Source organism: Oncorhynchus gorbuscha, linkage group LG09 (assembly GCF_021184085.1).
Source record: "Oncorhynchus gorbuscha isolate QuinsamMale2020 ecotype Even-year linkage group LG09, OgorEven_v1.0, whole genome shotgun sequence".
Classification (NCBI taxonomy): domain Eukaryota; kingdom Metazoa; phylum Chordata; class Actinopteri; order Salmoniformes; family Salmonidae; genus Oncorhynchus; species Oncorhynchus gorbuscha.
The window spans coordinates 23,392,690-23,417,474 of NC_060181.1; the positions used below are offsets into that span (position 1 = coordinate 23,392,690).

Here is a 24,785-nt window from a genome sequence, read left to right on the forward strand (position 1 = left end):
GTTGACTCCAACATAGCGGAGAAATATTGAGAAATATTGCTTATGTCTGAGCGCCGTCTCAGATTATTGAAAAATGAACGATTTCTGTAACGTTAAAAATAAATGTGACAAAGCGATTGCATTAAGAAGCAGTGTATCTTTCTAACTATATGTAGAACATGTATATTTAGTCAAAGTTTATGATGTGTATTGCTGTTATCTGGCGGAGTTATCGAAAATTCTCCGGACATTTTTGAAGCATTTTTTGAACGTGTCTGTAATGGTTTTCTAGGTGTGGTGAAGGAGAGTCGGACCAAAACGCAGCGTGTAGATTGCGATCCATGTTTAATCAAACAAACGTAAACACGAAATAACAAACACTACAAAACAATAAACGTAACGAAAACCGAAACAGCCTATACTTGTCAACTAATACAGCGACAGGAACAAAGACACTAAGGACAATCACCCATGACAAACTCAAAGAATATGGCTTCCTAAATATGGTTCCCAATCAGAGACAACGATAAACACCTGCCTCTGATTGAGAACCACTCCAGACAGCCATAGACTTTGCTAGATACCCCACTAAGCTACAATCCCAATACCAACACCAAAACCCAAAGACAAAACACACCACAATACAAAAACCCCATGCCACACCCTGGCCTGACCCAATATATAAAGATAAACACAAAATACTTTGACCAGGGCGTGACAGAACCACCCCCTAAGGTGCGGACACCCGAACGCACCTCAAAACAATAGGGAGGGTCCAGGTGGGCGTCTGTCCATGGTGGCGGCTCCGGCGCGGGACGTGGACCCCACTCAGTCAATGTCTTAGTCCCCTCTCCTCGCGTCCCTGGATAGTCCACCCTCGCCGCCGACCATGGCCTAGTAGTCCTCACCCAGAACCCCACTGAACTGATGAGCAGATCGGGACTGAAGGACAGCTTGGGACTGAGGCAGCTCGGGACTGAGGGGAAGCTCGGGAGTGAGAAAGCTCGGGAGTGAGAAAGCTCGGGAGTGAGAAAGCTCGGGAGTGAGAGAAAGCTCGGGAGTGAGAGAAAGCTCGGGAGTGAGAGAAAGCTCGGGAGTGAGAGGAAGCTCAGGCAGGTTGATGGATCTACCAGATCCTGGCTGGCTGGTGGTTCCGGCAGATCCTGGCTGACTGGCAGATCCTGGCTGACTGGCGGATCCTGGCTGACTAGCGGATCCTGGCTGACTGGCGGATCCTGGCTGACTGGCGGATCCTGGCCGACTGGCAGATCCTGGCCGACTGGCAGATCCTGGCCGACTGGCAGATCCTGGCCGACTGGAAGTTCTGGCAGATCCTGGCAGACTGGCGGATCCTGACCGACTGGCAGATCCTGACCGACTGGAAGATCCTGACCGACTGGCAGATCAGGCGGATCCTGGCTGACTGGCACTTCTGGCGGATACTGGCTGACTGGCACTTCTGGCGGATCCTGGCAGACTGGTGGATCCTGGCAGACTGGCGGATCCTGGCTGACTGGCGGATCTAACTGATCCTGACAGACTGGCGGCGCTGGGCAGACTGGCGGCGCTGGGCAGACTGGCGGCGCTGGGCAGACTGGCGGCTCCTTGTAGACTGACAGCTCCTTGCAGACTGACAACTCCTTGCAGACTGGCTGCTCCATGCAGACTGGCAGCTCTGGCTGCTCCATGCAGACTGAGAGCTCTGGCTGCTCCATGCAGACTGACAGCTCTGGCTGCTCCATGCAGACTGACATCTCTGGCTGCTCCATGTAGACTGACATCTCTGGCTGCTCCATGCAGACTGACATCTCTGGCTGCTCCATGCAGACTGACATCTCTGGCTGCTTCATGCAGACTGACATCTCTGGCTGCTCCATGCAGACTGACAGCTCTGGCTGCTCCATGCAGGCTGGCAGCTCTGGCTGCGCTGAACAGACAGGAGACTCCAGCAGCGCTGTAGAGGAAGAAGGCTCTAGCTGCGCTGAACAGGCGGGAGACTCCGGTAGCGCAGGACAGGAGAAAAGCTCTGGCTGCGCTGAACAGGCGGGAGACTCCGGCAGCGCTGGAGAGGAGGAATGCTCTGATAGCGCTAGACAGGCATGAGACTCCGACAGCACTGGAGAGGCGAGGTGCACTGTAGGCCTGATGCGTGGTGCTGGCACTGGTGGAACTGAACCGAGGACACGCACAGGCAGCCTGGTGCGAGGAGATGCTACCGGAGGGCTGGGGTGTGGAGGTTGCACAGGATGGGCTAGACCGTGAAGGCGTACTGGAGATCTTGAGATCAGTGCTGGCACAGGACGTGCATGGCTAGGGATGTGCACAGGAGGCCTGGTGCGTGAGGCTGGCACCAACTTCACCAGCCGACTAACACGCACTTCAGGACGAGTATGGAGCGCTAACTTAGGTGCCATCAAATCCCCGACACGTTCCGTCGGGCGAATTCCATGCTTAAAGCACCAACACAGCAACTCCCTCATTTCTCTCTCCTCCAATTTCCCCATTAACTCCTTCACAGTCTCTGCTTCGTTCACCTCCAACACCGGCTCTGGTTTTGGTCTTCTCCTTGGCTCCTCACGATAAACAGGGAGAGTTGGCTCAGGTCTGACTCCTGACTCTGCCACACTCTCCCTGAGCCCCCCCCCAAAAAAATTTGGGGGCTGACTCTCAGGCTTCCATCCGCGTCGCCGTGCTGCCTCCTCATACCAGCGTCTCTCCGCTTTCATCGCCTCCAGTTCTTCCTTGGGGCGGCGATATTCTCCAGGCTGAGCCCAGGGTCCTTTACCGTCCAGTTCGTCCTCCCATGTCCATCTCTCCTGTGGCTCCTGCCTGTTGACACACTGCTTGGTCCGTTGGTGGTGGGTGATTCTGTAACGGTTTTCTAGGTGTGGTGAAGGACAGTCGGACCAAAACGCAGCGTGTAGATTGCGATCCATGTTTAATCAAACAAACGTAAACACGAAATAACACAAACACTACAAAACAATAAACGTAACGAAAACCGAAACAGCCTATACTTGTCAACTAATACATCGACAGGAACAAAGACACTAAGGACAATCACCCACGACAAACTCAAAGAATATGGCTGCCTAAATATGGTTCCCAATCAGAGACAACGATAAACACCTGCCTCTGATTGAGAACCACTCCAGACAGCCATAGACTTTGCTAGATACCCCACTAAGCTACAATCCCAATACCAACACCAAAACCCCAAGACAAAACACACCACAATACAAAAACCCCATGCCACACCCTGGCCTGACCGAATACATAAAGATAAACACAAAATACTTCGACCAGGGCGTGACAGTGTCGTCAATGTAAACATAGATTTATGGATATAAATTGCACATTATTGAAAAAAACATAAATGTACTGTGTAACATGTCCTATTACTGTCATCTGATGAAGATTTTCAAAAGGTTAGTGAATTATTTTTCTTTTAATCCTGCGTTTGTGATTGCATCTTTTGTATGACAAAATGGCTATATATTGGCTGTGTCTTTGGTGGTGGTTTGACATAAATATGTGCTATGTTTTCGCGGTAAAACATTTTAGAAATCTGACTCGCTGGGTAGATGAACAAGGTGTTTATCTTTCATTTGAGCTATTGGACTTGTTAATGTGTGGAGGTTAAATATTTCTGAGAATATTTTTGCATTCTGTGCGCCACTTTTTGAGTTGAGAGGGTGTGGGGGGGTGCCCTTGGGGAACCTGTAGCGTGAAGAAGTGGTGATCGTAACTGACCTAAGGCAGGGAATTCTTACTGGGATTAAATGTCAGGAATTGTGAAAAACTGAGTTTAAATGTATTTGGCTAAGGTGCATGTAAACTTCTGACTTCAACTGTATAAATGGGAAACTGTAACATAATATGTGAACGATGCTGAATGGGTGTAGACAAAGAAGAGCTCTCCAGTAGGTGTACCAACACATTCAAGGGCTCTTTTCTCAAAAGTGGGGTTACAAATATATCAACTTTCATAGCAGAATTACTTTCCCATTGCTCCTCAACTGCTGTGTATGATATTTTGTAGCTCTGAATCTCTACTTTAATCCAATGTAAAAATCACTATTTCAATTGCAACTAGACGAGTTGAAATCGAGGCGGTGAGTCACATATTGGATAACAGTTGTCTGATTTCTTTCAGCCCAAATTACACGCAATAATAATGCATTTTGTCACCAAACTCACATTCTTTATTCTCCAGATCACATTATGCTATTTAGAACAGTTAGCCACTGTGAACCCTTATTAGTGCCCCTCACAAGGCATTTACATCACAACAGCTTTGCTGAATCATTAAAGTAGTTACATTACCAACCCTTGGTAGGAATTGCCTCTCGAGGACCAAGAACAGGAAGTGAGACCACACAGGCACAGAAAATGGCACCTTCTCTTTTCACTTGGGATTTCTGTCCATCATCTATCCATTTAACCTCGACCACCTCACAACACACAGGCCCGCGGCACACACACACAGACACACATCCCCCCACACACACTCACACTGATGCCTATGGAGGGCCAGGACAACCACTCTCTCACCCTCTCCCTGGGGCAGGCTGTCCCTGTCCCTTAGCCCCTGGGGATAAGGGGCTGCTTTGTTGACATGGCCTGCCAGGTGTTATCAGTCACTTCCAGGGAAGGAGGAAGGGCATAGCTGCTGGATCACCTCACCCTGACACCCTGGGGGTTCCCAGGCCTAAAGACACCCAGAGGGGATTATATATTGTTCAACAGGATGATCCATGGGAATTACAAACAGGGGTGACACCATATTATCACAGGGGCAGGAGGAGAAAGTCTAGCTACAGGCTATGCACACAGGACCTAGATGACCCTTCAACTTGTAGCCATCTCTATAAATGCCTGGTGAGAATCTGCCATTTTACATTGCAGTACATATACACTATGAGCTACTTTCTAATCTATTAAATTCCATTGTGCAGTGCACAAAGCTGTTCCCAAAATAACCCGTGTTAAAGTGGTATTTGTGCCGATGTCGATGTATAATGTGAGCTTGAAAGGGCTTGACCCTCTAATCATGAGACATTCATTTGAGCACCACAGGTGGTTAACCTCTGGACTTCACTAAGCGTCTATAGAGACATGAGCTTAAGAAGAGTGCATTATTCTTTGTGATAATGTCTTAAGGTTTTCATAATCCTTGAGCTAGTGAAAGGCTTTATTTCAATAGATGTTATCGTGGTGATATGGGAGAACCATAGCATAGGACACTAAGCACCCAGCCAAACACACAAGGGATATTTCATGTAATAAAAAAGGGAAATCCCATTATCTAGGTAAGTGAATTAATGTAAATTTTATAAAAATGAAATATCACAATAGCCGTACAGCTTATTTCTCTCAGTGAGGAAAGCCTCGTAATGTGCTATACTATAGCCTTGGATACAGTAGCTTACGAAATGTCACGAAGCTATACGCTGTGGCAGTAGATCATTAAAATGATACACCTTTGTACATATGAAGAGTTAGTCTCCCTACCATGACAATCATCAAAGATGGGATCTAATGCAGGGAGGGGGATGAAACGCTAGCTCCTCAAGGGTAAACAACTCCACAGCAGCTACTGTAGCAACGTGTCGGCAACCACCGAACGTCACAGGGTTACAGTGGAGATTTGTATACCTATTAGTGGCTTTGAGGTGAAATTGGGGAGCTACTGGCTACTGGTGAGATAGGGATGTGGATTACGCCAAGGTGTGGAAATATTTATCTTCAAACCCCCAACAGTCGATGCCTGCGCCCCAGCGGAAATCTAATTAACATAATAGAAAGATCACCATAAAAATCTGTCAGTTTAGAATACAAAATTTGGCCTACAAACTATCATGACCCCTCTCTGAAATAATTGGACTCAAGCTCATACATGTTGGACATTTTGCTCCTCTAGGATGCCCATAGGCCTCACAAGGTAATAATTACGTGGTGGAAAAAGCGCCCAATTGTCATACTTGAGTAAAAGTAAATATACCTTCATAGAAAACGACTCAAGTAAAAGTGAAAGTCACCCAGTAAAATACTACCTGAGTAAAAGTCTAAAAGTATTTGGTTTTAAATATACTTTAGTATCAAAAGAAAAAGTAAAAGTAGAATAAAAAATCCCTTACAGTGCCTTCAGAAAGTATTCAAACCCCTTGACTTTTTCCACATTTTGTTACGTTACAGCCGTATACAAAATTGTGTTAAATAAAGAAAAACATCTAAACACAATACCCCATAATGACAAAGTGAAAACAGGTTTTTAGAAATGTTTACAAATGCGTTAAAAATAAAAACAGAAATATCGTATTTACATAAGGATTCAGTCCCTTTGCTATGAGACTCGATATTGAGCTCAGGTGCATCCTGTTCCATTAATCATCCTTGAGATGTTTCTACAACTTGATTGGAGTCCATGATTTGGAAAGGCACACACCTGTCGATATAAGGTTCCACAGTTGACAGTGCATATCAGAGCAAAAACCAAGCCATGAGGTCGAAGCAATTGTCAGTAGAGCTCTGAGACAGGATTGTGTTGAGGCACAGATCTGGGGAAGTGTACTATTGAATATCTCAAGAACACAGTGGACTCCATCATTCTTAAATAGAAGAAGTTTGGAACCACGGCAAGGACTGGGAGACTAGTCAAGATCAAGGCAAAGATAAATGGAGCAAAGTATAGAGAGATCCTTGATGAAAACCTGCTCCAGAGCACTCAGGACCTCAGACTAGGATGAAGGATCACCTTCCAACAGGACAATGACCTTAAGCACACAGCCAAGACAATGCAGGAGTGGCTTCGGAACAAATCTCTGAATGTTCTTGAGTGGCCCAGCCAGAGCCTGGACTTGAAGCTGATCTAACATCTCTGGAGAGACCTGAAAATAGCTGTGCAGCAATGCTCCCTATCCAACCTGACAGAGCTTGAGAGGATCTACATAAACAAATGGGAGAAACTCCCCAAATACAGGTGTGCCAAGCTTGTAGCATCATACCCAAGAAGACTCAATGCTGTAATCACAGCCAAAGGTGCTTCAACAAAGTACTGAGTAAAGGGTCTGAATTCTCATGTAAATGTGATATTTCAGTTTTTTATTTTAAATAAATGAAGATTTCTAAAAACCTGTTTTTTCTTTGTCATTATGGGGTATTGTGTGTAGATTGGGGGGGGGGGGACTATTTAATACATTTTAGAATAAGGCTGTAACTTAACAAAATGTCTAGAGGTCTGAAGAATACTTTCAGAAGGCAAACCAGATGGAAGTGGTGTAAAAATACTTTAAAGTACCGCTTAAGTATTTTCGTGGGGTATCTATACTTGACTATTCATATTTTTACAACTTTTACTCCACTACATTCCTAAAGAAAATGTTTGTTTTTTACTCCATACATTTTCTTGGACACAGAAAATAACTTCTTACATTTCAAATGCATACAGTACTGTAGGACAGAAATGGTCCAATTCACACACTTATCAAGAGAACTTCTCTGGTCATCTGTACTGCCTCTGATCTGGCGGACTCACTAAACACAAATGCTTCCTTTGTAAATTGTGTTGGAGTGTGCCCCTGGCTATGCGTACATATATATTTTTTTACACTTCATCCTATGGGAACCTTCTGAATAAGGTTCTTTGTCATAGGCCATATTACTGCAAGCCAAAATTCCCCCTTGAATCATTATTTTCAGAATTACAGCTAAACTTGACTAGAGGTCAGTATACTAATGTGTAGCTCTATCATTGCATGTTCTAGAAGTAACCACTGCTGTGTGACATCACATAATACCCTATTCTGTCCATTAGCTCTACTCTTTGTATTGCTACCCTGGTTCCCCCAAAGCCTCTTCTAGTGTAATCAGGTAGAGACAGGGTAAGGGCACATGGACAAGTGCAACAACGGTGAATGATCACAATGACACAATGGCTCAAGTGCAAGCTCCAACCGTTGACTGGGAGCCAAAATGCTCCGTCCTGATTTCCACCAGGTTGCTTTGTATGCAGCTAGACTGTAGCTGTTTCAGAGCCAACAGCTCCCTCCCTCACTGCTCCTTATCTCCCTGCTTTACTCAAATACATTATGTTCGGTTACGCACAAGCAGCAAGCAACCCCCTGAAACAAAGTCAAGCCTTTACAAAGTAGCTTAAATAGGCATTTCTGTAATTGCTGGATGTTTAAAGGCCCGCTGTCAGAAGGGAAACTGGCACGGGCACAAACAGCTGAGGCAAAGCGATCAAGCGACTAAATATCTGAACGAAGGGTGGCTAATAGCACTATGGTAGAGTGTTGCTATTTAAAGTCTCAGACTGGGGAGGACTAGGAGATACCAACCAAGGTGACTGTTTAGGGGTGTATCTTAGGTTATTTTCTACATATGTTAATATGACTTCAATCAAATGTATTTTATAAAGCTTTTTTCACATCAGCAGTTGTCACAAAGTGCTTTATAGAAACCCAGACAAAACGCCCAAAGAGCAAGCAATGCAGAAGCACAGTGGCTAGGACATAATTATGAACACAGAGGGAATACAAGCTAGTCTATTGATCAGAAGGATCCCTTGTCCTCTTCATCCTTGAGGGTCATCACCCTTCCTCTGCTACAGTGTACATTAACATCAGTTCTATGACTGGATCGATAAGCTGAACTTTTAACTCCAACTTGGAGCATTCAAAGTCAGACTTTAGAGAGAGAGAGGCTGATAATGACTAGAAACAGCCTGACCACAGAGTCTTATAGCCACGCAAGGGTGTGCTGTGGTATACAGTGTTACACTCTGTGAATCTGAAGCACTACACACATCCACCACAGGATGTCAGTAGCTGAAGCAAGAGAGAGAGAGAGAGAGAGAGAGCAAGAGAGAGATCCTCCCTTTCTCCTCCATGCAGTCAGTACTTACTGTATTGCATCTCTGTATGGAAGCTCTGTCTAACTGTGTTCACAGAACATACAGTCAATAGCCGACACGCATGAGTAGGGTTGCACATTTTGGGGAATATTCCGAGGTGGAAACTTTCTGTGGCAATTAACAGCAATATATGGAAATTAACAGGACTATATGGGAATTAACAGGACTATATGGGAATTAACAGGACTATATGGGAATTAACAGGACTATATGGGAATTAACAGGACTATATGGGAATTAACAGGACTATATGGGAATTAACAGGACTATATGGGAATTAACAGGACTATATGGGAATTAACAGGACTATATGGGAATTAACAGGACTATATGGGAATTAACGGAAATATGTTGGTTTTTGCATTGGATATATTTAGCATATCATATGGAGACAGTAGCAAACATTTTACCTTATCAAAAGTTGACATAATTGCAAATGATTAAATCCTTCCAATAGAAATTTAAAAAACAATTTAGTTGAACTTCAATTAAATGAGTTGACTCTTCACATGGAATGATTTCACTGAACAACAAAAGAAAGGGAGTATCTCCAAAAAACGCTTTCAACATACATCTGTAAAATGATCTAGAAGTCTAGAAGTCTAGAAACTAAAGCTTTGGTTGTCTTCCTCTCAGACTTCCATGTCTTCTCCCTGGACCTCCTCAATGTCCACCTCTTGAACATCAGACACACGGTCACTTTCCAACCTTATTGAGGATGGCTCGCTGTCAGGCTCAAAAATCCTAAAATTTGCCCGGATAGTCACCAATTTCTCAACCCTTGTATTGGTCAGCCTGTTGCGTGCATTTTTGTGTGTGTTCCCAAACAAGGACCAGTTGCGCTCTGTGTTGGCTGATGTTGGTGGGATTTGGAGGATGATGGAGGCAACAGGGGAAAGAGCCTCAGATGCACAAAGTCCCTTCCACCATGTGGCTGATGAGATATGTTGGCACGACTGCCATATTGCATCTCCGTCCCAAACCCCTTGCTTGGAAGTGTACTTCACCAGACTGCCAAGAACCTTGCCCTCATACAGGCCAAGGTGGCAAGACACGGTAGTGATGATACCATAGGCCTTGTTGATCTCTGCACCAGACAGGATGCTCTTGCCAGCATACTTGTGGTCCAGCATGTACGCTGAGGCATGTATGAGCTTCAGGCAGAAGTCTTCACCCTTTTTGATGTATTTCAGAAGTGCAGTTTCCTCTGCTTGGAGCAACAGTGAAGTGGGCAGGGCAGTAAGGATTTCTTCTCTTACATCTGCAAGTAGATTCTGAACATCAGACAGGATGGTATTTTCTCCTTCAATCCGTGTAATGGCTACTGCTATAGGTTTCATGAGTTTCAGGCTGCTTAACGCTCTCCCAAAATACATCATCCAGGAGGATACTCTTGATGGGGCTGTCCATATCGGTAGCCTGTGATATGGACATTTCTTGGAGAGACTCCTTCCCCTCCAGGAGACTGTCAAACATGATGATGGGTGTTGCTGGGCAGCTTCAATGTGGTGCTCTTATTCTTCTCACTTTACTTGGTGAGGTAGATTGCTGCTATAACTTGATGACCATTCACATACCTAACAATTTCCTTGGCTCTCTTGTAGAGTGTATCCATTGTTTTCAGTGCCATTATGTCCTTTAAACACACTTTGCTGTAGACTACTATTTACTAGTTAACAAAAAATCATGCATGTCATATTAAATATATTTACCTCACTCAGAATTGTAATCAAAACTTACCAGAAAGCACATAGTCCTTGGCTCAGACAGTGCAGTAGTGTGGTTCAATAGCATCTCATTAGTGTGCAAGATCTTGAGAATCAGCTGTAAATGTGATGGAAGAATCCACTGTGCATGTAGAGGGTTGCAATTCCATTGAATTGGGGATAGTTTAACCAAAATATGCCACAAGACCTAGAATTGCCTTGTGTATCCCACCCCAAAAAATTCACTGTTATAAGCTAACTTTTTTGATGAATTTAAGCACAATTCCCCAAATTCCCAGGCATAACTTCCCATAGAAAATGTCTGGAAATTTCGCAACCCTTTGCAACCATCCGCATTATGTAAAAAAAAAATTTTTTAAACAGTTCCCCACAGACAGGCTTTAATAACAGAGGTCTGGAGAAGGAGAGGAGGAGCAGATAAGGCATGGTCCTGTGCACAGCCTTGCATGTCTTATAGCCTGGAAGCTGCAGCTGTAGTTATTATGGAGACCTGGGTGTGATGCAGGATGGTTCTGTTGAAGCTAAACTGCCATCTGTCTGTTGCATTGTCCCTCTCTCGCTCCTTTTAGCGTACATGAAAACACAAGGTGTCCCATGTTACACATTCAGACCCAGAGATCTGTCACAGAGAATATTTCTAAATCCACAATGGCAGTAAAAGCCAAGCACTCTGGGTATATAGATGCAAATATTATACACATTCCATCTGGATATATGAGATGTATCTGAATGCATAGAATGCATGTAGATATTTAAAAATAGTAGATCTAATCTTCCACCTACTGTTAGTGAGCATTTCTCCCTTGCCAAGATAATCCATCCACCTAACAGGTGTGGCATTTAAAGAAGCTGATTAAATAGCATGATCATTACACAGGTGCACCTTGTGCTGGGAACAATAAAAGGGCACTCCAAAATGTGCAGTTTTGTCACACATTGCCACAGACGTCTTGAGTTTTGAAGGGGCATGCAATTGGCATGTCCTCCAGAGCTGTTGCCAGATAATATAATGTTAATTTATCTAACACAAGCTGCCTTCAACATCGTTTTAGAGAATTTGGCAGTACGTCCAACCGGCCTCACACATAACCACGCCAGCCCAGGACCTCCACATCCGGCTTCTTCCCCTGCGGGATCATCTGATACCAGCCACCCGGACACCTGATGAAACTGTGGGTTTGCACAACCGATGAATATCTGTACAAACAGTCAGAAACCGTCTCACCTGCGTTCTTGTCGTCCTCACCAGGGTCTTGACCTGACTGCAGTTTGGCATCGTAACCGACTTCAGTGGGCAAATGCTCACCTTTGATGTCCACTCTCACGCTTGAGAAGTGTACTCTTCACGAATGAATCCCTGTTTCAACTGTATGGGGCAGATGACAGACAGCATGTATGGCGTTGTGTGGGCGAGCGGTTTGCTGATGTCAACGTTGTGAACAGAGAGCCCCATTGTAGCGGTGGGTTTAAGGTATGGGCAGGCATAAGCTACGGACAATGAACACAATTTCATTTTATCAATGGCAATTTGAATGCACAAAGATATTATGTTTCAGCATGATAATGCACGGCCCCATGGTGCAAGAAGCTGTACACAATTCCTGGAAGCTGAAAATATCGCAGTTCTTCCATGGCCTGCATACCTGGGAGGCAGGTAGCCTGGCTTGTAGGAGCAGTGGGCCAGTAACCGAAAGGTTGCTGGATCTAATCCCTGAGCTGACAAGGTAAAAATCTGTTGTTCTAAGCAAGGCAGTTAACGCACTGTTCCCCAAGTGCCGGAGACGTGGATGTCAATCAAGGCAGACCTCCGCACCTCTCTGATTAAGAGGGGATGGGTTGAATGCGGAAGACACATTTCAGTTGAATACATTCAGTTGTACAATTGACTAGGTATCCCCCTTTCTTTTTACTCAGCGGACATGTTATCCATTGATCATGTTTGGGATGCTCTGATTTGACATGTATGACAGCGGGTTCCAGTTGCTACCAAAAACCTGCAACTTCGCACAGCCATTGAAGAGGAGTGGGATGAAATTCCACAGGCTACAATCAACAGCCGACATGAGGCATATGGTGGTCAAACCAGATACTGAATGGTTTTCTGATCCACGCCCCTACTTTTTTTTATAGAAGGTATCTGTGACCAACAGATGCATATCTGTATTCCCAATCATGTGAAATCCATAGATTAGGCCCTAATTAATTTATTTCAATTGGCTGATTTCCTTATGTGAACTGTAACTCAGTACAATCTTTGAAATTGTTGCATGTTGCTTTTATATTTTTGTTCAGTGTAGTTGAACAATCAACCATTTTACTCATTCCACTGCTCTACCAGAACTATTTGGGGAAGTCACTTACTGAGCTAAATGTAAAAACAATGTTGATTTTACAGGTTAAATAAATTAAATAAGTTTTTGGGTGGTTCGAACCGTTAAAAAAATAATAATTCTGGTCTGTTCTGCTAAATACACATTTAAATGACACCATTCACTGACAGCTCAATGACTAAGCACAGAAGCATGTCAACATCCCTTTAAAAGGCTGTCTGGTAATTTCTCGGTGAGTACTATGTGTTATTATCTGTAATTACTCCATACATTCCACAGGGACCGCAGCAAAACCGATTTACGTCTGCTTCCATAGGAATTCTCTCAGACACAAAAGACTGGAGGATATTGATGTTCTCTGGAAAACTGGAAGTCACACCACTGCACTTTAAATAGACAATGGTCAGTCTGGGTTTTCTAGGTACTTCGTGACCACATTTAGTAGTGGTTTCTAGTTATTCTATATGCACAAGACTGACTCACATAAGCAGTTTGTTTTATGTAAAATTAAGCTGCACCTACAGTATAGGAAGCAGCAGTCATTGATAATGTTGAGACACAGAGAGAGAGAGAGAGACAAAGAGGAGAAAGGTGCTATGAGCGTGTGTGTGTGTGTGTGTGTGTGTGTGTGTGTGTGTGTGTGTGTGTGTGTGTGTGTGTGTGTGTGTGTGTGTGTGTGTGTGTGTGTGTGTGTGTGTGTGTGTGTGTGTGTGTGTGTGTGTGTGTGTGTGTGTGTGTGCGTGTGTTGGTGGACGATTTGATTCGCCGGAGCTGTTGTTTGCTGCAGGGCCTTTCATAAAGTCCATGTGAGTTGATTTATTCTGCAGCGTTCATTCGGAAGCTGATGATCAACCACAAATAAGAAAAAATTATGCAAAAGCAGGTCACAGAGCATCGATCAAGAGCCCTCATCTGGAGCATACTGTTTGTGTGTGTGTGTGTGTGTGTGTGTATGTGTTTGTGTGTGTGTGTGTCCCTCCTTGACAAAGCCAGAGGTAAAGAACCGTGACCCTCTTAATGCACTCACATACCCTCCCAACACACACACACACACACACACACACACACACACACACACACACACACACACACACACACACACACACACACACACACACACACACACACACACACACACACACACACACACACACACACACACACACACTCTGGAGGCACTTAGGCCGCCATGAAACCTTTGTGTTCACGGAGGACAGAGCAGAGGTGACATAACATTCCTCACTGAAGTCAGAGATTCATTCCATTTACGCCAAAATACAATACATACAGTGAGTATCCAAAACATTAAGAACACCTTGCTAATAATGAGTTGCACCCTTTTGCCCTTCAGAACAGCCTCAATTCATCAGGGCATAGACTCTACAAGGCGTCGAAAGCATTCCACAGGGATGCTGGCCCATGTTGACTCCAATGCTTCCAAAATTTGTGTAAACTTGGCTGGATGTTCTTTGGGTGGTGGACTATTCTTGATACATACAGGAAACTGTTAAATGTGAAAAACCCAGCAGCGTTGCAGTTCTTGACACAAACCGGTGCGCCTGGCACCTACTGCTATACCTCATTCAAAGGGACTTAAATCTTTTGTCTTGCCCATTCACCCACTGAATGGCACACAGACAATCCATGTCTCAATTGTCTCAAGGCTTAAAAATCCTTCTTTAACATGTCTCCTCCCCTTCATCTTCACTGATTGACGTGGATGATAGCTTTCCCCTGGATTGACCTGGTCAGTCTATGTCATGGAAAGAGCAGGTGTCCTTAATGTTTTGTACACTCAGTGTATATGGTCTGTTTCCAAACTGTTATTAATAGTTAAGGTGTGTACACTCAGTGTATATGGTCTGTTTCCAAACTGTTATTAATAGTTAAGGTGTGTACACTCCATCGGTCCATGTCAGATCTGAAGACGACCGGTGCCGATGGCCATCAAATAATAACAATATGGGTAATACTTATTTATTTACCTAACAAAAGCAATCATGTATAGTCACTTCAGCAGAGGGAGGGAGGGCAGTGCTGGTTACACTGCCTCTGATTGCAGAGCTAGGGTTTAAAGTAGAGGAGCTATCAACATGCTATTTGTCTCTTACAGAGAGGAACACAGCCGAGTCAGAACGTGACCCACATACAGAGGCTCAGCCTGCCTGACTGCAAAGCCAGGCTATTGTGTGTGTTTCGGACTGCATTATTTACTAATTGAACTGTTTAATGAAGCTCTGTTAAGTCTCCTCCCCCATCTGAGGTGTATAGTCGCATTAACCTAGGAAGGAGATGGAGAGAGATCTACCACAGTAGAGAAATTACTTCTACATCTCTTTCTTTTTTCCCTTTGTTTTGATTTGCTGGTTTCTGATTAAATTAAAAGCGATGCAGAGGTGGCCTGTTCCACATAGCAGGTAGTGCCAGCACAGGTGTGCGTGTGTGTGTGTGTGTCTTGGGGTGCTACCTTGGTGCCAGAGGAAGGCAGACATCTGGAGGTAGACAGGCTTGGCGCTGAGGTGCAAGATGGTACCCTGAAAAGGATCCCCCCCTGCCCCCATGCCAACCTGGGCACAACAGCAGTAGGGCACAACGCCACTTAGACTATCCCAGAGGCAGTGAGCATCTGGTGACACAGCCCCATTTTCTGTACATACACATACACCTTTACGTCTTTCTTTGGTGACGTGCCCCAATGACGGTGCTTATTGAAGTGATGAATGTGCTGTTAAAAATGGAAAAAGGTTCTATTAGCATAGGGTACGTCCCAAATGGCTACAGTACCTATTCACTACATAGTGCAATACTTTTGACTAGAGACCTATGGGCCCAGGCCAAAAGTTTCACTATGAAAAGTGAACTACTAATATGGGGCCATTTGCCATAGATAAACAAGACCATTTACTCTGATAACATTTTGACCTGCTTAAATCAAGGACTGCTCCGTTAAGGGAAACGAAGCTACAGCAAAAGTATAATCGGTATAATTCACACAAAGTCATGATGAAACCTGGGCTTTAAGTGGCTTCGTCCGTCACCAAAGTCCCCTTAATGAATGAAAATAATGTTCAAAGCTAATGCACGGACATTCCAATCAAACAGTGAATGTTTTGAAAGGGAAAGTATCTGCTGTGTATTAGGACATGTTAATGGGACCCAGAGTAATTACAATAACCAGATAATTGGACAGAGCTGTTTAATTTCTCTGCCTTAATCACCTGGAGCGATTTCTCAGTGACGGCTTTAATTCGGTCAAACTGCCAGAGCTATCTTGAGTCTATGTAGGCCACAAATTACAATGGACTGATTGCGATCTCTTTCCCAGTGATCAAACGTATTCGGAAATGAGTGAACGAGTTCTGCCTCCTCCGACTGAAGACGCTGCTGACTTTCCATTTTAGATTAGAATGGACTAATCAGTTTATCCAAGACCATATCTTTCTTAAAGTCCGCTTTGCTCTGACGATAGTATAGCGTAAATTAACTCTGTAAGTTGCAAACTCGTCTATCTTTTCAAAACCGAAAATTCTAAATCTAACCAATGAAAGAAAAGGAAAGCAACTTTTTTTAAATCACCGGCATAAGACAAGGATTCAAGGGGATGTAAAGGAACAAATATTTTTAAATAAAAATGGTACTCACCTCGTCCTGAAGTTGGCCGGATGAGGATGTCCATCATAAAGCGATATAAAGTCATATTCCTCCTCCACAGCGAAGGACTGAAAGACAATTTGAATTCGGTTTCCCTCCTCTGCTACAATAACCCATGTACAGTTTGCCCCATTGGGGTATCCATATGGAAAACCTGGGCTTTCAATGGTGCCATTCCGCCCTTTTAATGTCCCACCACACGTATATATGAAACCTGGAGAGGAGAGAAGAAAATAAGAGATTAGCTTCATTTGGAAGTGTCTTTATAAGTGATTCACAATGCAGATAACAAGCAACACACATACTGTATGGAGTCAAGGCAGTATACACTGAATGTACAAAACATAAGGACATCTGCTCTTTCCATGACATAGACTGACCAGGTGAATCCATGTGAAAGTTATGATCCCTTATTCATGTCACTTGTTAAATCCATTTACATCAGTGTAGATGAAGGGGAGGAGACAGGTTAAAGAAGGATTTTAAAGTCTTGAGACAATTAAGACATGGATTGTGTATTTGTGCCACTAATAGAGGGTTGAATATTGAAGTGCCTTTGAACAGGGTATGGTAGTAGGTGCCAGGCGCACTGGTTTGTGTCAAGAACTGCATCACTGCTCGGTTTTTCACACTCAACAGTTTTGTGTGTGTGTCTAGAATGGTACACCATTGTCATGACGTTGCCCTCTTTGGGTACAGCATGCCCCATCCCCCTCTCCCTGCCTTCCCCTTGCCTCCTTCAACTAGGCTGCTGTGGTCAGAGAGAGGTCGTAAATTTCTGAGGAGAGGATCGCCTCATGGCCACACTGTATAGAGAGAGAGTGAGAACAAAGAGAGTTCATAGAGAACAAAGTAATTTCTTCCACCTCACAGAACTTGAGGTCCGAACAACGTTTACGTTCCGGAGAAGGTATTAAGGATCAGTGAAAAATCCAGCTACGAACTGGTCCGTTTGTAACAGCTTGGGGAAGCTCGTGGGAGACTGTGTGGCCACATTACCATAACGCTGTTTATATAATAGCCTCAGATATGAGGTTTACATATAATTGTTGTAGAAGATGAATGAGTGAGTATGATACTGTTTGTAAAATTGTGTAATGTGATTTTGGACTGTTTAATGAAGGAAACTCTAATTCCCTTTTGAGTTGAACTAAATCAGAGGACCGCCCATGAGCCCAGTTAGGGTCAGGCATCCTGGGACAGCCCCTTTTCTGCAATTCCGAATAAAACCCCAATCTTGAGAATTTCTCAAACAGACCATGTTTCTCTCAATCACGGGAGGACGAAGGTTGCAGACCCTTGCTGAATCGTTTAACCATACCACGTGGTTAAACTCTTAGACTATCGATACGGACAGAATAAGAACAAGTTTTTGATATTAATTACTAGTCTGCAGCTAGGAATTCGGTATCATTGAACGCGAAGAACGACAACCGCCGAAACATCCATTCTACAACAACATGAATGAATGTCACTCTGAACTATCCACTATAACCAAGACAGAGAGAGAGACGGACAATTCTACAAAAGAAACAAACTTTTCACCAGCGATCAAGACGACACACTGAGGGTAAATATATATATTGATTGCAATTGTTCCTGAATGAGTGAGCATTCACGTGTAAAGGATTATAATTTAAATTGTTATAATTATTAACTCCGTAGTGACTTCTTAGTCGACCCCCACTTCCCTTTTGTCTAACAAGCCGCGATGCCGGTTTAGCCCACTAGGGGCTCATTCTCCTATCATTTCTTGTAACCATATTTACTGTTTGTTTATGCATTTCTGTGAATTATTTAATTAGTAATAAATAAATGATTTAAGACAATTGATGTATGGATGACTCACAGTGAAGACTGGGTTTGTGCAGATAACCAACAATTTACGACGTTTGGAATGAGACTAACGTGAGGTAAAATAACTAATTTATTAATTCGAAGACTAATTGATCAGATAAAATTTCTGAAAAGTTATTTTAGGAAATTATAACTTTGTAATCTGAATATTTTCCTTGGTGTCCCGACTTCCTAGTTAATTACAGTACATGATTAATCAGTTTGATCACGTAATACTAATTACAGAGAATCTTTGATAAAAAAACTAAAAGTCTTCATTTAATGAGAGTAAAGACAAGACACCATCCAAAGGACACCCAGACAACATTGGAGTCAACATGGGCCAGCAGCTCAATATTAGGAAGGTGTTCCTAATGTTTGGTATACTCAGAGTAGTTATCATTATGCTAAAAGAGTTTGAACAAAAAGCTGACTGAATACAACACTTTACCACCTAAACTACTAGACACAGATACAGTACATAGAATACTACAACCTTTGAAGAAATGAGGTACATTATATGGCAGGGGCCTGATCAGGGGTAGTAGTATTGGGTCTAGCAGCTGGCTCTTGCTGCATACATTCTCACAGACACACAGCCACCATGTACGGCATGGGGAGAGCCAGCAGGCCGCCACAATCACTCCCAGCATGCCGTCCCTAAACTATTAGTCACAGCTAGATGCACGTCCAACACCGTGCTGTGTGCTGTGCTTTACTTTGGAGGAAGACCTTGTCTATTATTTACACATGGAGAACTTACACAAACACCACTGTGGTATCACTGCATTGCATAAACACTTTCTTACGGTTCTCTAGGCCTGGTTCCTCAAGGGTAGGGAAGTAAAGGACCCATGTGGTTTGCTATTCCAGTTCTTTATGACACTGGCTAGTGTTACGCTAGTGCCGTGTCAGTGTGGCCTGGGTCAGTATAACCCCGGGTCAGACCATTATGGAGGCATTCTAACTGAGATTACTGCTACCCGCCCAGCCTGCCTTAATGGCAGATGCACTTTGGCCAGCCCTGTAGCAGTCATGGCATAATGGCTTCGGAATCGCTGGCCTCCAGATGGCCTACACAGACTCCATGCCACGATGTCCTGGCTGGGCCCTGGTTTTGTGTCGGCTCCATTGTCAACAAGAGCCTCCCATTCAGACCGCCTTTCAATGGAGTTCAATAGAAAACACTCCATGAGAGGCTGGCATTGAGACATATAATTAGAGTAATTCTCAATCAAAACAGTGGCCGATGCTATTTGTTTAATGGTATTATATTATATACTATATTGTACACACAGATATCCCTATTGGCTGGGTCATGCTATTCAATTCATAAGGATCGCTGCTGAAGATTATGCTCCCCCAAAATAAGAAGGGACAGAATCAATTTGAACCCTGTCCAAGTCATTTTCAGAGGAACATAAATTTGCTGGCAATACAATATGTGTGTGATATGAAAGTGTTCCAGGGAGTCTCGCGGATGGCTCTGCTAGAGGTTGCATGTAAAGTAGCGGCACACCGCAATAGCAGCAGCAGTAGTGGTAGCCTTGCAGTGCATCGGTTTCTCTTGGCATTGAAGAAATAATACACTCAAGTGGTAATTTATTATCCACACTGTGAGAGGAATAGATCAGGGTGCCATCTGGAGAAATAGCTAGCTGCCATTTCACTGGCAACACTGGGGCCTGATAACTGCCCTGCCTTTCCTGCCTGTCTCCTCTTGCTAATTCTGCACCACTACCAATGAAATCACACACAAAGCACATCCGATCTCCATGTTACATCTGTGTTAATGGTTGTGAACATAGCCTACATGATGAGTGCATCCACTGGTTCCATATGGCTAACACCGTGTATTGTAGAGAGTATTTTCCATGCTGTTGGCTATGATGCTAGCACCTCTTTAGGGAGCGCTTTGTGCATGGGATCGTATACAGACAGCTGCAGGACTTCCTGTTATGTTATCTGTTCTCTCCACATTGTTGAATATGCAAGCCCCAGTAGTCCCATCCTTTGTAGGTTAATAGGCTCTGTCATGCCATATGTAAGACAAGACTTGTGCTGACTACATTAGGGTGGCTGTTGCTGCGGAGTAGGAACCACATGCGTATGATACAACAGTGTTTCCCAACTCGTCCTCCAGCACCCCCAACAACACACATTTATGTTGTAGCCCTGGACAAAAACACAAAATATGTACTGCGACCTCCCGAGTGGCGCAGTTGTCTAAGGCACTGCTTCACAGTGCTAGCTGTGCCACCAGAGATTCTGGGTTTGAGCCCAGGCTCTGTCGCAGCTGGCCGCGACCGGGAGGCCCATGGGGCGGCGCACAATTGGCAGAGCGTCGTCCGGGTTAGGGAGGGTTTGGCCGGCAGGGATATCCTTGTCTCATTGTGGACTAGTGACTCCTGTGGCGGGCTGGGTGCAGTGCAAGCTGACCAGGTTGCCAGGTGTACGGTGTTTCCTCCGACACATTGGTGTGGCTGGCTTCCGGGTTGGATGTGCATTGTGTCAAGAAGCAGTGCGGCTTGGTTGGGCTGTGTTTCGGAGGACGCATGGCTCTTGACCTTCGCCTCTTCCGAGTCTGTACGGGAGTTGACTGTAACTACTACCAATTGGATACCATGAAATTGGGGAGAAAAAAAGGGGGTATAAAAAAATATGTACTGCTGAGCGTTCTGGAGGACAGGAGTTGGGAAACACTGTGCTAACACACCGCACAGACATTCTCAGACTGCAAACTTTACTCTTAGTACGGTACATGGCTAACTGTCTGCTGCCTGCCCTTCCTGGTTTCTCCTGGTCTTGTCCGTGATTTGCTGTGAAAGGCCAATATGCCTCACAGCTCTAATTGCACCACACACTGCCATGAGAAATTAGGGATGGGGCTGTGATAGATGAGAATATAAAGTCACAATCTGCCTCCCAAATGGTACCCTATTCCCTTATCGATGCACTATTTTTGATCAGCGCACATAGGGCTCGGGTCAAATGAAGTGCACTATATAGGGAATAGGGTGCCATATGGCACACAGACAGACAAACACAGACATCCTGTAGCAACTGGTGAGTGGTAATAGGTCTGGACGCAATCAACACCCGAACGGACAGAGCAGTGTGTGGGGGGTAAAGTCATATGGTCATTGAGGATTGCATGGGACTCAAACATTGGGGAAGCTTGTATTTGTTGACATGTTTTGTCATTGGAACTGTTAGCTAGCTTGAGAAGGTGAAAAGCTGCTGATGCTGGGAGGACGTCGCTATGGCAAACTGAATTACATATGACAACAGTTCAAGATGGCCACTTCGTTTGCATAGCCCTGCTTAACATTAGCAATAGCATTTAGTTGTACAGTACTACAGGCATGTCATTCATTGAAAAAAATATACTACGTATCGTCATGCTTTCTCATTTAATTGAGTCAAACCTGAATAGAATAATGAAATAGCCTTGCAAGAGCAGACGCTGAGAGAAAGAGGAAATAGGATGGCCAGTTCAGTTATTGCAGTTTATTGCGTTAAGGCCCAATTGGTTAAACTTAAGCCTTCTAAGCTCATCCCTGTCTCCACTCCTTCATAGTTCCACGTTTACAAGTAGATAAATGCCATGCTTTTTTTCTAAGCTGCCCACACCGACTCCCAGAGAAACAGGCAGCCAGTGAGCCAGCCAGCATCCATCCCCCATCTGTTTGCAGATAATAAAATACATAGCCCAGGCCCAAGCCATAATGAAAAATCCACCCAATTAAGATGTACTATTTATCCTCTCCACCACTCCCCTGAAGGGAGTAATTCATGTAAGATTGAAGAGAGGAGGGCTTTTTAAACCACCACCGACTGTGTGAACGCTACAGAGATCAGTAAGCCCTATGTGTGCCCGAGGTTTAAGTAATGAATCATCATGGTCATGAACGCCCATACTTTTTTGGGGAGCAGGTAGATTTTGAGATGTATACTGGATATAAGGCGATGCCGCGGTTTAGTCGAAGCATCCCGATCTTCCCACAGTCTCCTTCCCATCCCATTACCAATGTATAGTTTCCAATTAACGAGTGTAATGTGGGTTCCACCGACAGTACGTCTGCCGGGAGCCAGTTAAACCACCACAGACTCAGTGGAGTGAGCGGAGACTGAGGCCTGTCCCAAATGGCAACGTGTTCCGTTTACAGTGCACTACGTTTGACCAAGGCCAGTTGGGCTCTGTCTGGTCGCTCTGGTCAAAAGCAATTCACTCTCTATGGAAGAGGGTTTTATTTGGGACGCAGCCTGAACGGAGGCATGGAAACTAATGGAAGCACCTTAAAGTGAAGAGCAGTGCCTTGGGCATCGGTCGGTGGTGTATGGTCCACCAGAATGACTGAACACAAACAGTTCCATGGTGCGGAGGAGCTGCCTGACAAAGATGCAGGAAGAGGAGGGAGAGGCACGACGAGGTGCCTCTGTACATGCTTATCCAAGGACCCGTCCTACAGAGCATGCTAATATAAATAACACTTTTAAAGCTAAATCTAAAGCTTCACAGGATTACACAAATCCACAACACATCTGTGACCTGACATGATTCTAGAACACTTTGGACACATGTTACAGTCCTAACATCAACTCTGGTGTTCCATAGGCCTAATTACCAAAGTCCAAGATTGTCAATATTTACAGTGTCATTAATTTGCCCCAACAAGGAGTGGCTTTAATGCTAGTAATTAGTGACAGTGATGCTGTACTGTATGTATGTATTATCCAAGCCGCAACACCCTCCACATGTGCCTTTTGTTAGTTTTGGCCATCTCATTCCCTTCGCAATCTCCATGGCTAACACTGAAGGTTACTATAGTAGCTCTAAGGCACTGCTTCTATTGGAGATGATCTGTCTGTCTCTCTCTCTCTCTCTCTCTCTCTCTCTCTCTCTCTCTCTCTCTCTCTCTCTCTCTCTCTCTTTCTCTCTCTCCCCCATCTCTATCTCCAGCATCTCTCTCTCTCTCTCTCTCTCTCTCTCTCTCCCAACTCACTCTCTCTTTCACTCTCTCTGTAGGTCTCTCTCCCACATCTCTCTCTCTCTCTATTAGAGCTTCTCCCTGACCAAGCCCTGGCTAGGACCTGTTTGTTCATCATAACTAGGGTACGGGTAGGGCTTGGGTATCACTAAATTGATCATTAACATTTTGAAACTGAGTTATTTGCGCGTGTTCTGCTGCGCAGTACAGTCATATCTGACTAAGTTCCTAACATGGTGTCAGAAGAGCTTCAACCTCGTCAAATATAAGACAGGAGACAATATTCCTTGAGTTTTGTCGGAGTTTAAAGTGGCAAAAAGTAGCTAACAGCTCACTGCTCTCTCATGTCTTGTCATTGAGCAGAGCAGCCCAAGCGGAGCCGTTGCTATGGTTACTCATTGACTCAGAGCCCCCATGAGCAGAATGCATGCAGAGCGAGCTGCCTGCTAGCAGAGAGCAAGTGACAGACAGAGAAGAGCATCAAATGGCTTTACTAATGTATTAAGTTATTTCTGATTTCAGGTTTCATGCAGGGCCAGGCTTTAAATTTGGCAAAAACAATCGGGCCTGGGTAGGGCCTGAATATTGCGGTCATGGGTAGGGCTCGAGCTTAAAATGTGTCCCCAACGGGTCTCTACTTTCTATTTCTCCCTCTCGATCACTCTCCCCCATCTCTCTCTCTCTCTCTCTCTCCCCATCTCTCGCTCTCTCTCTCCCCATCTCTCTCTTACCCCATCTCTCGCTCTCTCTCCCCATCTCTCTCTCTCTCTCCCCCTTTCTCTCTCTCTCTCTCTCTCTCTCTCTCTCTCTCTCTCTCTCTCTCTCTCTCTCTCTCTCTCTCAGTACTGGCTATAAACTGGGAGATGCTGTTGAATCCATATTTCACTGCATCACTTGAACAATGTGCAGTGTCTCTAGCTCCCTATGGTTCTTGCCCTTCAGACATGCACTGCCTAAATGGGTATAGCTGAGGAGCTTGGTGTGAACAGTGGGATTCCTATTGAAAGAGAGAGAGAGAGAGAGAGATTTCCTATAATTTGTCATCACTGTTGAGAACAAGAGCGCTTTATATCCCATCAGTCAACTGACAGGCGCTCTGAGTGACTGAGTGACCGTTTTAATTATGCCACAAGAGAGACAACATGGGGCGACCGCCGACCCTAATTAACCCCTAGGTAGCGACACCGGGGAAAAGCAGAGGGAACCTTCCTCTGAACCCTTGACCTTGTCTCATCAGTAGATTATCAATCAATGTGAATAAGTATGCTTTCTTAGACAAAAAAGTATAGATTAGTTCACATGCTCAATACTGCTGTTTCATGCTACTAAGTCACCAATGAGATGATTGATTAAT

At 44.4% G+C, this 24,785-nt stretch overlaps 1 protein-coding gene across 1 annotated transcript in view; it reads right to left on the reverse strand.

Annotated features, from left to right (window-relative positions):
• LOC124043287 (CUB and sushi domain-containing protein 3-like) overlaps positions 1 to 24,785 on the reverse strand; it is a 720,075-nt gene that overhangs the window by 627,305 nt on the left and 67,985 nt on the right. Inside the window, exon 2 of the mRNA XM_046361728.1 lies at positions 16,596 to 16,818. Coding sequence (XP_046217684.1) covers positions 16,596 to 16,818 — 223 coding nt within the window. The remainder of the gene's footprint in view (positions 1 to 16,595; positions 16,819 to 24,785) is intronic.